At 37.6% G+C, this 17,336-nt stretch overlaps 2 protein-coding genes across 16 annotated transcripts in view; one reads left to right on the top strand and one right to left on the bottom strand.

Annotated features, from left to right (window-relative positions):
• The window catches only part of CASK (calcium/calmodulin dependent serine protein kinase), a 391,035-nt gene that overhangs the window by 139,435 nt on the left and 234,264 nt on the right, over positions 1-17,336 (bottom strand). For all 13 annotated transcript variants that reach the window (XM_030834960.2, XM_060292132.2, XM_060292133.1 and 10 more), the window contains exon 6: positions 1,384-1,486. In XM_030834960.2, the coding sequence (XP_030690820.1) occupies positions 1,384-1,486 (103 nt within the window). The remainder of the gene's footprint in view (positions 1-1,383; positions 1,487-17,336) is intronic.
• Positions 8,703-16,358, top strand: GPR34 (G protein-coupled receptor 34). 3 transcript variants are annotated; one of them, XM_030834966.3, is made up of 4 exons: positions 8,703-8,800; positions 9,444-9,535; positions 12,969-13,074; positions 13,735-16,356. In XM_030834966.3, exon 4 carries the CDS (start codon positions 13,814-13,816, stop codon positions 14,948-14,950), a length of 1,137 nt encoding a protein of 378 aa, XP_030690826.1. In that variant the 5' UTR covers positions 8,703-8,800; positions 9,444-9,535; positions 12,969-13,074; positions 13,735-13,813; the 3' UTR covers positions 14,951-16,356. The 3 variants fall into 3 exon arrangements, with proteins under 3 accessions (XP_030690826.1, XP_060148919.1, XP_030690827.1); XM_060292936.2 differs by lacking the exon at positions 12,969-13,074 and having other exon boundaries at positions 13,808-16,358; XM_030834967.3 differs by lacking the exon at positions 12,969-13,074.

The following is a 17,336-nucleotide window of genomic DNA, read 5'->3' as shown; positions in this document are numbered from 1 at the left end:
CCTCTAATCACAGATGAAAAATTTCAAAACTTTTCATTAGTTTTGAATTTACTAGTTCATTAGAATTAGAAGGAAAAAAATCAGTTTTCAAAACTATACTCAACTTGCAGTTTCTCAGATTCTTGGAAATGATTAGAAGAAAATGCAAAACTAGAGGGCTTCCCTGGTGGTGGAGTGGTTGAGAGTCCACCTGCCGATGCAGGGGACACGGGTTCGTGCCCCGGTCCGGGAGGATCCCACATGCCGCGGAGCGGCTGGGCCCGTGAGCCATGGTCGCTGAGCCTGCGCGTCCGGAGCCTGTGCTCTGCAACAGGAGGGGCCACAACAGTGAGAGGCCCGCGTACCACAAAAAAAAAAAAAAAAAAAAAAAAAAAGAAGAAAATCTGAACACAATTTAATTTTAGAGGGCAATGTGGTAAAATAATGATTTAAAGAATACAACTATGACTCATGGCTCATTTTTCAGAAAATGGTCTATGTTAATACTGCTTCAATGTTTTAGTAACAGTGAATTAAATGAAATATCCTGTGTAAAAGATTATTATTTTGATATTTATCATTTGTTAGGTATTTGAATTTAATACTGTTGATATTGTTCCTCTTTGTGAAGGCTGGCAGTACTTCGAGATGGAAAATATAAAGCAATGACTAGAAGATTGGTAGTCTGCAGAAGGGAGAATTAAGTAATTTGCAAAACTAAAGAACAAAACTAAAAACAGGGCAGCATTCTGAGCTGGAATCTACTGCAAGGAATAAATAAAACCAAATACTTGAATCTGTAATTAGCATCCACCTCTGTACACTGGTGAAGAAAGTTTCCATTTGAACTTTTCTTCTTTTGTTTCTGGCATGGGAATTTTCTAATTATGTTTGTTTTGGCTAATAATAAAATCAGTCTGTACTCACATCTGCTTGCTCTTCCCAAATACACAGATTGATGGCTTGAGTGGGACTCTTTCACAAGTGGAAAGAGGAAAACAGTGTGAAATTAAAAATTAGCCATAGATGTAACCTGAAAGTAGTTAATCCACACATTTTAGATTTGACTTCGTTTGGCCAGTTCAACTTTAAAAGTCACTTTGCCTCAAATATCATCTTCTTCCAATACTGTTTTAATCTTTGTATGTTGGGTCTCTTCCCTGTTAAGTGTTAGGGATACAAAGAGTAAAAAGACAGAGTCTATTATCTTAAGGGACTAAAATTCTAATTATGACTACAGAATTATTAAATTCAGAACTACATTATGGCACTTTTGTGGGTGGGTTAGGGTGAGGTAAAATGCGGTATGAAACACTGAGGATGGACTAATATTTAGTCTGAAAGTTTTACACCAGCCTGAAAGTGACGAGGTTTTGAAGGAAATTTTAAAAATAGTGTTCTTACCTCCAGCTACAAGTCCAGACTCCCCTAATTGAATAGCTACCCCAAAGCCCCCAAGTTTAACAGGTGCCGAGTTTTCCTTTGAGGCAAGGAGAACACAGTGGGGCTGAAAAGAAAAAACAAACAAACAAACCAAAGTTAAGGATTAACTGAAGACGAACAATTCAATTTACACAAAACCGAATAACATGACCATATTGTAATACTTTAAAAACTGGAATTACTTTGGATGCTTGAATTATTTCTCTATTCTCACTTCTGGCTGATTTCTCCAAAGACTTACCTGTTTTATCCAATATTTTTCAGGAATTATTTGTTTCCAAGACTAGGGTGTGGTGCTAGGAATTACTTAGGAAGCATGGATGTTCAAGACAGACATGTTTTCTGCCTTTTCATGCAATATTTTCTTCCTTTGAGTGACACTCTACATTTAAAGAAAAATATATTTTATACCTGTGTTTCTTGTAACCTCTGACTTGACCTACAGAGCCACTGTATCTTGGCCCTTAGGGGATGTTGACGGCCCTTTCTTTGTCCACTCTCCCACCATCCTATTTCTTTTCTTTATTCATTCCACCCCCAAGTAAGAAGAGTCAGATTTAATGACTTTAACTGAGACTGGCTCCTGGGGAATTCAATGCTCTTCCTGGGGTCTTTTCTCTGGACCTGCCCTTCCTCTCTGTGGGAATGGGAGGTGAGAAAGGAGAAGGGGGAAAGGAGACTACTTGGCTGGCCTCTAGTCCAGGGTAAAGACAAACTCCCTGAGGAGTAGCTGCTTGACCAGGGCTAAGAATCATATGCTTTGTGGTCACAATGAGAGTTTCTTTGGAGGAGCTTGTCCTCTGCATCTGCCTCTTTCTGGGACCTTGTTGGGGCTGGTGTCAGGAAAGCATTTAATTGTAGGGAACTTTGGTCTCTGCTCAAATACTATGCTCCCCAACATGACTAACATTACATATGCTATGACCTGTTCTTAAAATACCAGTTAGTGAAAAAGGTAAGCCTCTTCAGGCTTGGAAGATAAAAGTATTTTTTATTCTGTCCTATACTTGCTCATACATAAAATGACACAGTTTTAGTTCAGGTTTAGCCTACATGAGAATGGGCATGAAGAGACCTGTGCAATAAAACTCTGAGCTGGTACACCCGGAGAGATGTTTGATGATGGATACGCAAAAGTGGGAGGGATCCTTACTCTGCCCAATGAAAGCATCAGGGTTCCACTTTGGAAGTTACTTTTTGTCCAAGGCTGTTTAAAGACCTTTACTATAGAGTCTAGCACAAAGAAAGATGAGCCCTTGAACATAAATGTATGTATGACTGTGTATGAGTTAGAGAAAGAGAGGAGAGAAAAAGCAAGTGTACTGGAATGGTGAGCAAACTGCAGGAAGACACAAAGTAGCCAGAAGGGTCTATGGAAGAACAAGCAAACCTCTATAGAAACCAATTGATAAAGAGTGCTCTCCCTCAATGAGAACTTTCAGCTGGTTCAAATAGAGATCAATGACAACAGACCTGAAGAAAAAAGCAATAGCCCTGGCATGATTGTAGTGTGGGGCACAGCAAATGAACCAGCCTAGAAAAGGGTGGCCATGATGCAGAAGAAGAAAATACAAACTAGACCCAGACAGGGTTTCCTGGCCAGTGTCTTCAACACCTTCTTAGGAAGGAGTAGTAGAAGCTTAAATCAGAATCCCAGAGTATATACTTTATATAGTTTGTTGACTATATTTATGCTTAAGTTAATGTTACACTGAGATCTATGTATCCAGCAGCGCATGGATTCAGTCACTCTCAACAAACGCTTAAGTGAGATAAGTCATAAAATTGGAATTTAAGATAGAGAATAAACAAAGAAACCAACATACGTAAATGAATACAAGACTAGGTAGTGTTAAGTGCTATGAAGTAAAATTAGGCTGGTAGGGAAGTAGGTGTGACAGGTTTGAAGACTAGGGAGCTGCTATTTAATAAGAGAAGGGGTGTCAGAGAAGGCCTCTCTAATAGGGTAATATGTGAACACAGACCAGAATGAAGTCGCAGAGCAAACCACATGGAAGCAAGATCTTGGTGTGGAGGATAATAAGTACAAAGGCCCAGAGGCACGAAGGGGGTTGGTAAGTTTGGAGAAGAGTAAAGAAGCCAGTGTGTTGGGAAAGGAATGAACAAAGGGAAGAGTGGTGGAAAATGCGATTCAGATGATCAAAGACCCTGTGGTCTAGGGTTTTGAAGTCAAGGCCAGAACTCTGGGTTTTAGGCTGAGCAAGATAGAAAACCACTGGAAAGTTTTGAGCAGGAGAGCATTAAGATGAGTTTTAGGTTTTGAAAGGATCACTTGAGCTGCTGCGTGGAGAAGAGATTGCAAGGGCACAAGTGTGGAAGAAAGGAGACCAGGTAGGAGGCTTCTGCGGTTGTCTATAATGATTTATAGATTTTTAATATTTTTGATGTGTTTTAATCAGTTGCAGTCATTATTCATTTTCATGCTCGAATTGTCCTGTTTTTGGCCAGTGAGAGCCCCTACTTAAGTCAGCTTTTATGTCCTTTTGTAAGACTCTAGGAGTCTGATAACTTCCTTGCTTTCAGGCACAAGGTGTTCAAGGCTTGTCTTGTTCATTTCTTGCCCCAGAATTGGAGCTGGCCATTTCTCCAAACAGTCCCATTTCTGTTTAGTGGGTAAAGGTACTTAAATCCACAATATGGATATTAGGTATAGTACTGCTATTAGGTTATCGCCGCTTCGACTCTTCAAGCGGACATAGCTAAAAATTACTTATTTTTTAGAAGGAAAACCATAAATCACCAATTCATACTGATGCTTCTTCCTACTCAATTATAGTTTTTAATTTTACTTCTTCGATTTTGTCAGACAATGTTGGTACCTAATGACATTAACATAATCATTCATTTGCTTTTTCCTTTAATGTGTGTGTATAAAAGTTTCAAAATAACATTTCCATTACCAGTAACAACAAAACCACTGTATGCTGTTTAGGATTTCTTCGTGATTCTTTTTGTCAGATGTATCAAAATACTGTTTTACTATTCAACAAAGTAAGAATTCATGAGTCTATGCTGATGTAAATAAGTAAATAAATGGGGAGAAGGAAAAGCTTTCCTTTAAGTAGAAAATCAATTCATAAATGTAGAATAAATTCTGGCATTAGAAAATCACCATTGGGCAGTTATCATTGTAATAACTGAGTCAGATAAGAACCAGCAAAGGGTTCTAACTAGTGGGTGAAAGCTTGAAGAGTGGCAGGATGTTTGTATAATCTCAGAGTAGCTCCCCACAGGATACTTACTAACTACAAAAGGTAAAATGTTAACATATGGGGAATCTGAGCGAAAGGTGTCTGAAATTCCTTGTACTTTTCTTGTACAATAACTTTTCTGTAAATCTAAAATTATGTAAAATGAAAACAAAACAAAACAACCCACCCTATTTTAAAGTCACTTAAAAGAATTCTCCTTGTGGTTATACTTTCAATTTGTTACATAGTGAGGCCAATTTGTTTTAATTAGATTTTGACTTAATTTGGTGTTTTAATTATACAAAACATGTACACAAAGTTCCAAAGGCAAAACCATAAACAAATACCTTTCAGAGAGGCCTAGCTTTTGTCCCCTCTCCTCATTTCTCTCACCTCATTGGCATTAGTTTTTGGTTTATCCTTCCATTGTTTGGTTTTGTTTTGAAAATGAGACAATACATACAAATACTCAAAATTTTCACATAACAACACGTGCATTAGATGACTCCATAGCATTACCTAGACATCTTCAGGGAGGTTTGTTTTTTTGTTTTGTTTTTTTAAAGAGAAACATTTGCGCGCTGATGGGAAAGATCCTGTAGAAAGGAAAAAACAACCCCAGAAGAGAAAAGGGATGGGATATAATATGCAAGTGGGAAGGGGGTTGGCCCTAGTGACAGCGAAGAAGGCAGGATACAGGGGCACCTGTAGATGCAGGCAGATGTGGATGTAAGAAGATGAGGAAGTTCTCTTCTGAGCACTTCTATTTTCCATTTACTTGAAATAAAAAGTGATCAGCAGGTGGAAGTGAGGAAGGAGAGGGGGTTGTTGGCAGAAGAGTGAAGGTGTGAAAAGGGTTTTCAAAGAACATGAAAATGAACTAAGACAGTGGTTGGTAAACTTTAGTATCATCATCACACAGATCTGCTGGCCTACGTCCCCAGAGTCTCTGACTCATAAGGTCTGGGATGAGCTTAAGGATGTGCATCTCTAATAAGGTCCTGAGTGATGGTTTTTTTGTTTGTTTGTCTTGTCCTGAGTGATGTTGATGCTACTGGTCTAGGAGCCATACTTTTTGAGAACCACCAGACTAAGGAAATATAGCAGGACTGTTGGCAGCATAGGGGCCCACTCGAGGTTTGTGGTCATGAGTTTGAAACAAGACCAATCAGCACTCTTCTGTGTTTGTACCCAGCAGTCCTCATGTTAGCTGGTGAGGTTCAGGCCTGGAGTGGGTGGTGAGCTGAATTTAACAAGGGTTGGGATCTAGATAAGAAAGGCCGGTAATATCATAAATGGATGGCACCAAACAAGCATATCCATTTATTTCTTCTTCTCTACTTCTATCTTTTGTATAAATAAAAAGCTAAGATATCAACAGAGTTCAAGGAAGAGGAAGGGTGAGCAGAAGAGCATGTATGGGAATAAGCTGAGAACACCAAAACAAAAAGCAGAAAGTTCAGAATGAACAGGAAAAAGCTCATATAAAGGAAGAACTAAGAAAAGCTTACATTCAAACCTGGTCACAGTAGGGTCATCAGGGAACTGAAGATTAAAACAGAATTAGTGTTTTGAAAAAGGATGGCTTAGGTGTGGAAAAATAGCTAGCATGATAAAAATTTTATATTAGATTTTATGAAATAGAACATATAATAGATAAACACTATTTAGTCATTTAAATAAATCCTGCCAGGATCCCGAAAAGATATTTGTACACCTATGTTTATTGCAGCATTATTCACAATAGTCAAGAGGTGGAAGCAACCCAAATGTCCACTGACAGATGAATGGATAAAGAAAATATGGTATGTACATACAATGGAATATTACGTAGCTTGAAAAAGCAGGAAATCCTGTCACATGGTACAACATGGGTGAACCTCAAGGATATTATGCTAAACGAAATAAGCCCGTCATAAAAGGACAAATACTGTACGATCTGACTCAAATGAATTACCTAGAGTAGTCAAAAATCATAGAAAGTAGAAAGGTAGTTGCCAAGGGTAGGGGAAGAGGGAGAGGGGGCTAATGTTTAGTGGACACAGACTTTCAGTTTGGCAAGATGAAAAATTTCTATATATAAACACAACAATAAGTATATTTAACACTACTGAACAATATAAATATACCTTATAAAGTGTAACAATATAAGTATACTTTTGCACAGTATAAATATACTTAACACTACTGAACTGTACTTTTTAAAATAGTTAAGATAGTTAATTTAATGTTATATTTTTTTTAACAACACACACACACACACACACACACACACACACACACACACACACACACACAAATTCCTCCTAGACCAATACAGTAATCATCTTCCTTCTCAGAAGTTCTAGAGTGAAGTAAGAGCTACAAAATATTTTTATTCTGGCAATTTAAAAATATTCTGTCCCATGTGTCATATTTATAACAAACTAAAAGCTCTGGAGAATATGATGTTTAGAAGAGTGTATGTACCCAGAAATAATTAGAATGTTAGATAAAGCCCAATGAGTTAAATATTTAGTGTAAAGTAAACAAAGCTACAGGGTAACAATTATGAGGAGGATATTAACTAACTTCTTCATTTCAGATGACAACAAAAAAGAAGAAATGACGTTAAACTGCAGGGCCAACAGTTACATAGAGGGACAGATAGTGGTTAAATATTGGACTAGGACCACAAAAAACCCCTGCAGAATTACTTCATTATTTTCTTTAAAATATAGGAGATATTTTAATTTACTTGGGAGAGTTCATCATGGTGCTAAAAAGGAGAGAATACTATCACAAATTTCATCTAACCCTAAAATTATAAGATTGTTTTAGAAAATAAATCCAAGGCCTTAAGGGAATACATGAAAATATACTAAAATAACACACAGATCAAATAAACCTTTTAAAAAATAATAAAATAATTCATTACTCATGTTACTATAATGCAATACAGGTGTCGACTTAAAAAAAATGCACGGGCTTCCCTGGTGGCGCAGTGGTTGAGAGTCCGCCTGCCGATGCAGGGGACACGGGTTCGTGCCCCGGTCCGGGAAGATCCCACATGCTGCGGAGCGGCTGGGCCCATGAGCCATGGCCGCTGAGCCTGCGCGTCCGGAGCCTGTGCTCTGCAACAGGAGAGGCCACAGCAGTGAGAGGCCCGCGTACCGGGGAAAAAAAAAAAAAAAAAGCACAACGTGAGAGTTGCGAGTTACGTTTTATTGGGGGCAAAATGAGGACTGCAGCCTGGGAGACAGCATCCCAGATAGCTCTGAGAAACTGCTCCAAAGAGACAGGGGGGAAGGTCAGTGATTTTGGTGAAGGGGGAATACATACAATCAAGCACATATTTTTTACAAAAGGTTTCTGCTAGTCTCGTGCAGGTTACTGCTAGTCACGAGGAGCAGACGTCACCATGAAGGATTTTAGTGTTTCTCTAGATATGAGATACAAGAATTGGGCTCATACAATTGTCTCCTGAAAATATCTAACTATCTGAAGCCCTGTTCTGCCAGTTTTTCCCAGAGCACAGAGTGCCTCATTTCAGCTCTCCACCCTGAACTCCTTTCAGGGCGTGTTGAAAGTCAGCAGCTGCAGCAGCACATGATTTAATCCTTGTAGAGGTAGATGGCAAGTGCCAATGGAAAATGCCAATTTTTTGTTGACACAGGAATGCCACTTTATGTGATTGTTAGTTTCTAAAATGAATCCAGAAAGAAAGAGAAATTAAATGCTTGTGCTTTAAAAGTACATGTAGCATATTATGTATCATTAGTTAGGAGAAACAGAAAAATGCATATTTCTGCTTAGAATTTATAACCTTTATGCGGGGGGAAGGAGGGAAAACTTTTCACAATTGTCCAAGTGGAAGGTATTCATAGAAAAGATATAAATAATTTCTCAAAGTTAAGTGTCGATTAAGCTTAAAGATAAAGTTGTTGCATAGTGGTAGGGTTTTTTTTTTAATATTTTCACAAGGAGTCTAAGGGTTGTCATATTGAAAAAAGAAAGAAAAGAGAAAAAACACACCTACCACCACATGCAAATATAAAAAATAAAAAGACAACCCCAACCAATTGCACCACAACCGGATGGAGGAACCCAGCTGACACACCAAGACGAGTCTCTGTGTCTAGGGAATCTTGGGGTTCAGCTCCTTTTACTGCAAGAGAGCCTGAACTGTGAGTATGCCTTGATTTCAACTGCATAATGATCCATTTTTTTTAAGTTACATTCTGATTATCTGAGTAATATAAATGAAACCTGCTTCATGGTGACTAGCAACACTTTGTTTCTAGAAACCTGAGTAAACTGAATGATACCTCTGCCGTGACTTGACTTAAAATGAGGCTGTCTTCTTAGTTACTTGAAGTACTTTAGGACATGAGATATTTACGCTCATACTATCAATACTGTCACATTGTTTATACTGTATTTTGTGTACTGCCACAAAGACTTGCAGATCTACTTGAATCAATTAAAAGTTATTTTCATATGCAACAAATTTTATTTCCAGTGTATTATAAGTGATCTGTAACTTATTAACTTTATTAAGTTATGCTGACTCCCTATTTTCAATAATAGTATTTTCTTTATTATATGATTTCTATTTTATGGTAATTTACCAGACCAATTAAATTTTAAGTTTCGTGTTTCAGAAGTTAATATAGTGAATATTAGAGAAAAGAAAAAGCAAAATACCCTTTAGTGAATTCACCTAAAATTAAAAAATGTTTTAGCTACAGTTAAATTGATAACAAAAGCTAATGTACTACTAATATTCTTTCTAAAGTAACATGCTTTCAATTTTCACTTTGTATGCAGAAATTAGTGCAATTTTTAAAGCATGGCCTGAATGATTCAGTGATTATCAAGTCAAACTACAAACGTAAACGGCTGCTACCACTGCCAACTAGGTATGTATTTTAACATAGCAATGTGATGTTTTCACAAACATACCCAAACTGCATTTAAAAAGCTTTTGCTCATTGGAGGCCACAGTGGAATCTGTCGGGTCCTGCCCTCTAATACAGAAGCTCCTGTAGGAGCCAGCTGAAAAATTACAGGCAAGGGGAGGGTGGTGCTGGTGGGTACAATGCAGCACTAATACAGGGTTGCGAACTTCAGGATTTGTCAAGTCACAACATTAAAAACCATTAACCATCTACTATCAGAAAACCACTGTGACCACTTCACACCAGTCACAACTAATGTCCACTAGGAAACTGGTTTCCTATGTGAATGCAGTGGTTTGTTTCCTATCTTCACTGGCCATTCTTAACAAATCAAGTAAGTAGTTTTTAAAACATCAGTAAATGGCCTTAGGAACAGCGAGTGATTGACACATTGTAAAGGAGGCAGAAATCAGCCATTAAGTTCCAAACAGAATCTAATCTGTTAATTTGTTAATAAATGACTGAACACTAGCCATTCAATACAGGGTTCTAAATGACAGCTACTACTACTATTTAAACAAATACATTCTTCTCTTTAAGCTTGAAAATAAAGCAAAACCAGAAAGGTTTACTGGTGATCTTGTACAACTATTATTTATTTATTTCATTTGCAGATTAGAGCTGAGGCAAATGGTTTCAGGCTACGTGCTTTGCGCTAATGGCTTTCTAGAAACATCTTGATAATGACAATCAGGCCTAGAAATAAGTTTGAAAAGATATGCTCTGGGGAATATGCTGAACATTCTGATGAATGATTTGTGATTCTGTAAACTCTGGACTTACTTACTTACTATAATGGACATAGCAAATAAAAAGGTTAGTACCTTTTCCAAAGAGGTAAAAGCTAGATGACAATCTTTTCTTAAAATCGCTAATGTGGATAATGCTAAAGGAATCATGTCAAAATGCCGCTGACAGAACTCATCATTAATAAAGAAAAGGCTGATCATATGTGATTAGGAGGAGTGAGGTTTGGTGAAAAGGATCATGGGCTCTAAAAGCTAGACGGATCTGAGTCTCAACTTGGGTACAGACATTTAAGAGCTCTGTGGTCATGGGTAACGATCAAAACATCTTTATCTTTCATTAATACCTACCTCACAAAGTTATTATAAGGATTATGTAAATGAAATAATATAAATGTGCTTAACACACTGTCTGGTACACAGCATATGCTAAATAAATATTAGTTACTGGTTTAGTCATCTAGCTCAAGGGTTCAATTCTGACTTCACATTAGAATCCCCTGAGGAGCTTTTAAAGGAAACCATTGCCTGGAGCCCATTCCAGACCAATTAAATCAGAAGATCTGGGGATGGAGCCAGGCATTGGTATCTTTAAAAAGCCCTCAAGAGGATTCTAATATGCAGCCGGGATTGAGAGCCACTGAGAGTCTCTTCTACAAAGTATCCAACTGTGGCAGTCTCAAAAAATCTTCCGTGGTAAAACCTTATTGCCTCCCCAAATAGATTGTTTCATTCTAAAAAAGCATTTCCTTAAAAGCAGGCAACATCTGTCTCTGCATTTTTACTCACTGGTCCTTCTTCTGCTTTCTGAAGACATACATTAGGAGGTGAAATGCTTTTCTCCATGGCCTTGAAAGTGTTCACATCTCCAGGTGCCTGTTTCCTTCCACTTGCTCCTCTGACATGATTTGGGCTCTTCCCCCCGCATTGGCTCTGTGGCCTTTTTTAAGTGTGCTGCTGAGGATGAAACACTGTATTCCAGGTGGAACCCTACCAGCTTAGGACAGTACCGATTAGTAGTGACAATCTTCCTTTAAGACACTCCATAGGTATGAAGTCAACCAAAGACAGGTTAGTTTTTGCTGCAGCCACGTCACACTGCGGACACAGCAACTGCAGTCAATTGCAATTGTGTTTTTGTTCATGTAGCTAAAGGCCTTCCTGTACTTGAATAGTTTATTTTAATATCCACATGTAGGACTTTACATACTTTTCTACTAAATTCCCTTTTTCATTCAACAGCATTTATTGTGCTAAACACTTGGTACACAGAGGCAAACAAAACAGACTTGTTTCCTAACCCTAATGGAGTTTTAAAATATAGCAATGGAGAAGAAAAAAAAACAAAACAAAAACTCTATAACCTTTAAAGTCATTTCAGCTGTCTGAGCTCTCAAAATCGTGTCACCTGTCATGCCTCAGCTCACTTTCATCAGTGGCTATGAGATGTTTCTACCTGAGCCTCAGCCAATTCCCTATGTGACCACACAACACAGATCCCCTACAGGGGCCCTTCTCCTCTTCCTGGTAATCTACATTGCATTATCAGCTCCATTTGTGGCAGCCTGCCATTCTTCCCGGATTGCCCTTTCCTGTTTAGAATTTCAGATCACCAGAAACACGCGTGTAAGTTTCTATAAGCTTTGTGAAATCTGTCTCCGTGCAGTTGAGACACACGACAGACCAGGCTCAGTCCTCTTGCCTCCCTCCCTCCGTTGTCCTCGGCTCTGGCGACAGGCTCTTACCAGGGATTACATAACTTCCTCTTCACCAGTCAGTTCCTCTACCAAGGATTCGATTTCCCCCCTTGACAAAATTTTAAACAGGAATTTCACACTCTAATAAAATGGTTTCTTCTTGATCAAATTATAGGTAGTTTTAAGAAAGGCTAACTTCTTCCAAATGCTTTTCTCTGTGTATAAGGTCAAATCAGGAAATTAATTATGGTAATTCAAATCCACTGTACAGCATTCAAAGTTTAAATGCACACTCCTGAAAAAATATTTACCGAGAGCAGGGTCTCTGTCATTTTCACCTTCGTTTTCCAAGCAGTACTTAGCCAAGTGTGAGATATTCACTAAAACAAAATTAATCAAAAGGTGTTTTTTTTTTAAAGCTAACTGTCATTGAACACTTATTATGTTCCAGGGTAAACATAACACTTGTTATGTTCCAGTTTTGTTGTTTGTAGAATGCATTTTTCCATTTCTACAAACAAAAAAACTAAGGCTTAGAAAAGATTAAGTTGTTGGCTGAAGGTCACAGAGTTAGTTAGGTCTGATTTTGATAACCTTGCCCTGAATGTCTTTATGACACCTCCTAAGAAGCTTCTGTAAAGAATTTGGGAAGTCACTCTAAGAAAGGAATGTGACAAGACCCTCTGGAATCCTCTCCTCACATCTCCTCTTTATGATGGCCTCTCAGACTGAACTCTTCACAGCAGCCAATGCCCAGCAAAGAGCCAGTAACAAATAGCACTGCTAACATTCTCTGCTGCCACACACAAGTGTAATTCACACACTATTTTACAAACAGTCTCACATGACCTAGCCCACGGAATATTTCAGCTGCAGTTACTTCCTTCCAAAATCTTGGTTTACACATCCTCTTTCCCATCTACGTTATCACTCTATGTTCTATGCTTCTAGGTCAAGGAGACTCTCCAAGGTGCCTAACTGGCGGCTGTCACCACCTGACTTGGTTTTGTTTGGCTACTTTGCTCTCCTGTGCAGTGTTACGAGCCTGCCTAATGAGGCAAGTGCTGTGCTCTATTGGTCTGTTACGGTAATTGCATGCCCCCGTAGGCAAGTGATTTTAATACCCTCAACTTGGTGTTAGGTTGAAAAGGAAGAAATTTAGGACTATTTCCCCTATTCCCACCATGGAATGAGAGACTGCCACAGTTTATCTGTCACATACCATGTGGCAACACGTGTCAAAATGAATGAATGCCACCTATGAGGGAAAGAGTCAAGGCAGGAAGCTGGACAGGGGCCAGCAGTGGGCCCAGCTCACTCATGTCTGTAACTACCTTTAGGGAAACTGACACTCATCTTCGAAAAATATGAGCTGTCATTCCACCTCCATCTCTATTCCCATAAAAACTTCCCTAAAAGATGATTCCATAGTTCATATATTTATTTTAATATAATAAATGAAACAGACCTTGAACATTTATCATAGCATAGAAGAGGTCAGAGCAGGACATTCCACAAGATTCTACTATATGTGCTGCTTGTTTTGTGATACCATAATGCTGCTACATATATTGTGTAGATATCCAAATGGTCCAAAGTAGGATAAAAGGAAAGCTTCTCACAATGTCTGAAAATAAATCATTTACTATTTGTGCTTTGAGCTGAAGTAATTGTTATTAAAATAACAAGTGACTCAATGTTTGGCATTCTGTTGTAGAAGAAATCTGAAGACATAAAAGCTACAGTCAAGGAACATGTCATTTAGCACCTTCACTTTTTGATCCCTACAGAAGACAATGAGAAGTCAGATGGTAACAATGACGACAACTTCAGTCAGCAGCTGGCCTTGCTCCTCCCAGGGAGTGCACTTTGTAACTAATCACAGCGTCCAATGGCCACACAACTTCTCAGGAGCCTCAAATTTTACTGCCTGTTCCATGGATGAAAAATTACTCTCTAATGTGTTAACAACATTCTACTCTGTTATTTTCATCGTGGGCCTCATTGGAAACATAATTGCCCTCTATGTATTTCTGGGTATCCACCGCAAAAGGAATTCCATTCAGATTTACCTACTCAATGTAGCCATTGCAGACCTCTTACTTATCTTCTGCCTCCCTTTCCGAATAATGTATCACATTAACCAAAACAAGTGGACACTAGGTGTGATTCTTTGCAAGGTTGTGGGAACACTATTTTATATGAACATGTACATTAGCATTATTTTGCTTGGATTCATCAGTTTGGATCGCTACATAAAAATTAATCGGTCTATACAACAACGGAAGGCGATAACAACCAAACAGAGTATTTATGTTTGCTGTATAGTATGGATAATTGCCCTTGCTGGATTTTTAACTATGATTATTTTAACCCTTAAGAAAGGAGGTCATAATTCCACAATGTGTTTCCATTATAGAGATAAGCATAATGCAAAAGGAGAAGCAATTTTTAACTACATTCTTGTGGTAATGTTCTGGCTAATTTTCCTACTAATAATCCTTTCCTATATTAAGATTGGCAAGAATTTATTGAGGATTTCTAAAAGGAGATCAAAATTTCCTAATTCTGGTAAATATGCCACTACAGCCCGGAATTCCTTTATTGTGCTTATCATTTTTACTGTATGTTTTGTTCCCTATCATGGCTTCCGATTTGTCTATATTTCTTCACAGCTAAATATGTCGTCTTGCTATTGGAAGGAAATCGTTCACAAAACCAATGAGATCATGCTGGTTTTCTCATCTTTTAATAGCTGTTTAGATCCAGTCATGTATTTCCTGATGTCCAGTAACATTCGCAAAATAATGTGCCAACTTCTTTCTAGACGGTTTCAAGGGGAAGCAAGCAGGAGTGAAAGCACTTCAGAATTTAAACCAGGATACTCCCTGCATGATACATTCGCTACAGCTAAAATTCAGTCTACTTCTTAAAGCACTTACGGTAAACATATTAAAAAGAATGATAAAATACAGCCTAATTCCTTGAAGAACAAAAAATTATGAAACAAAGCTCTAGCATTTACAAAGCTTAGATCCTCCCAAAGTTCTTTGCTTATTTGTGATATTTCATTTGCTTAATTACAAAATATTTTAAGTGCAAGCTTACACTCGCCACTAGATTTTAAATCTGTATATAAAATCTTTTAGGCTAACACTGTTAACATAGATTATAAAATTAAATGAAATTTATGGTTTTAACCACAGAATAATTAAAGAAAATGTTATAGTTTCTCAAGTCACTAAAGTAGCTATTCAAAATTAAGTACCTAATACTAATTTAAAGTGTGCTTAAAAGTTAACCGATTTGAGGACCGACTTAAAATGTCAGAAAATATGTTCATTGTCATTTAAAAAGCTTGTATAATTTGCCACTGTATTCATTTATGTCTAAACCTCTATTAACAGATGAAATAATAAAATTCTAATAAAAAATGAAATCACCCACTATCTATCACTGCTTAGTACAATAGGTGAGCTAAAATTCAATAGCCTAGCGACAGTACTTAAGACTGCACCTTACTTAAAACAGATTTATAAACAATTCGGCCATCTTGGACCATACACTTTGATAAAGCGAAATTGAAGATGTGTACACCCTGTGATCCAGCAAGTCCACTACGAGGTATACATCTTACAGAACCACTCAAACATGTATACAAGAAAACGTGTAAAGATGCTCAGTGACCTACTGCTCACAATACTAAACAAATGTAAACACCCTGAGTATGCATCAGCAAAGGAATGGAGAAAAAAACTTCATCTGCATGCATCAACGTGGAGAATTGGCAAAAATAATGTTGAATAAAACCCAAAAACTGCAAAGGGGTATGTACCCTATGAAATCACTTATGTAAAATACAAAACCACATAAAACAATACCGTATTCTTTACAGATCTATACATATGCAATAAAAATATAAAACATACGTCATAATATACACAAGCATATATACCAACTTAAGGTTAATGGTTACATCTGGAGAGATTTGAAGCAAACATGGCAAAATATTAATAATGTCTGTTAAACCTGTGTGGTAATACATGGGTATTTGTTATGTAATTTTTGGTATATATCTGAGTGTTTGAAATATTTCATAACAATAAAGAAAACCTGTAGGTTAGAATTAAAAGGAGCAAATTCTGAAATTTTCATGTATGTTCAAAAATAACTAGAGAGTAAGCTCTAAGAGAAAGGGCCCTTTGTATTTTTTAAAAAAATTTATCTTATTGAAGTATAGTTGATTTACAATGTTGTGTTAATTTCTGCTGTACAGCAAAGTGATTCAGTTATACACATATATATATATACATTCTTTTTCATATTCTTTTCCATTATGATCTATCACAGGATATTGAATGTAGTTCCCTGTGCTATACAGTAGGACCTTGTTGTTTATCTATTCTATATATACTACTTTGTATCTGCTAATCCCAAACCCCCAATCCAGCCCTCTCTCATCCCAAGGGCAATCCCCTTGGCAACCACAAGTCTGTTCTCTATATCTGTCAGTCTGTTTCTGTATCGTAGGTAAATTCATTTGTGTCATATTTTAGATTCCACATGCAAGTGATATTATATGGCATCTGTCTTTCCGTTTCTGACTTACTTCCTTTAGTATGATAATCTCTAGGTCCATCCATGTTGCTGCAAATGGCATTATTTTATTCTTTTTTTATGGCTGAGTAGTATTCCATTGTGTGTGTGTGTGTGTGTGTGTGTGTGTGTGTGTGTGTGTGTGTGTATACCACATCTTCTTTATCCATTCATCTGTCGATGGACATTTAGGTTGTTTCCATGTCTTGGCTACTGTGCTGCTATGAACATAGGGGTGCATGTATCTTTTTGAATTATAGTTTTCTCTGGATATATGCCCAGGAGTGGCATTGCTGGATCATATGGCAACTCTATTTTTAGTTTTTTGAGGAATCTCCATACTGTTTTCCATAGTGGCTGCCCCAATTTACATTCCCACCAACAGTGTAAGAGGGTTTCAAAAGGGCCCTCATTCATCACTGACTACCAGAGCATAGTTGCATTGCCTAGCACAAAGAAGATCAATACATATTTGTTGAATAACTGAATGAACAAGTGAGTGAATGGATGGATGAACAAGAAGGGAAGGAGGGAGGGAAGGGGTGCTTAACAGAGCTGAAAAAGTAGGTTATTTTCCTAGTCAACGTATCTAGATATAGCTGCAGAAAACGTCATACAATTGTAATCAGGAGATGTCATTAAGGCAACCATTCTCAAGTTTGGCCAGCATTGTTCTTTTTTTTTTAACATCTTTATTGGAGTATTATTGCTTTACAATGGTGT

This window comes from Globicephala melas, chromosome X (assembly GCF_963455315.2).
Source record: "Globicephala melas chromosome X, mGloMel1.2, whole genome shotgun sequence".
Lineage (NCBI taxonomy): Eukaryota > Metazoa > Chordata > Mammalia > Artiodactyla > Delphinidae > Globicephala > Globicephala melas.
The sequence above is the reverse complement of the archived record's forward strand: the minus strand, read 5'-3'. Positions and strand labels throughout refer to the sequence as shown.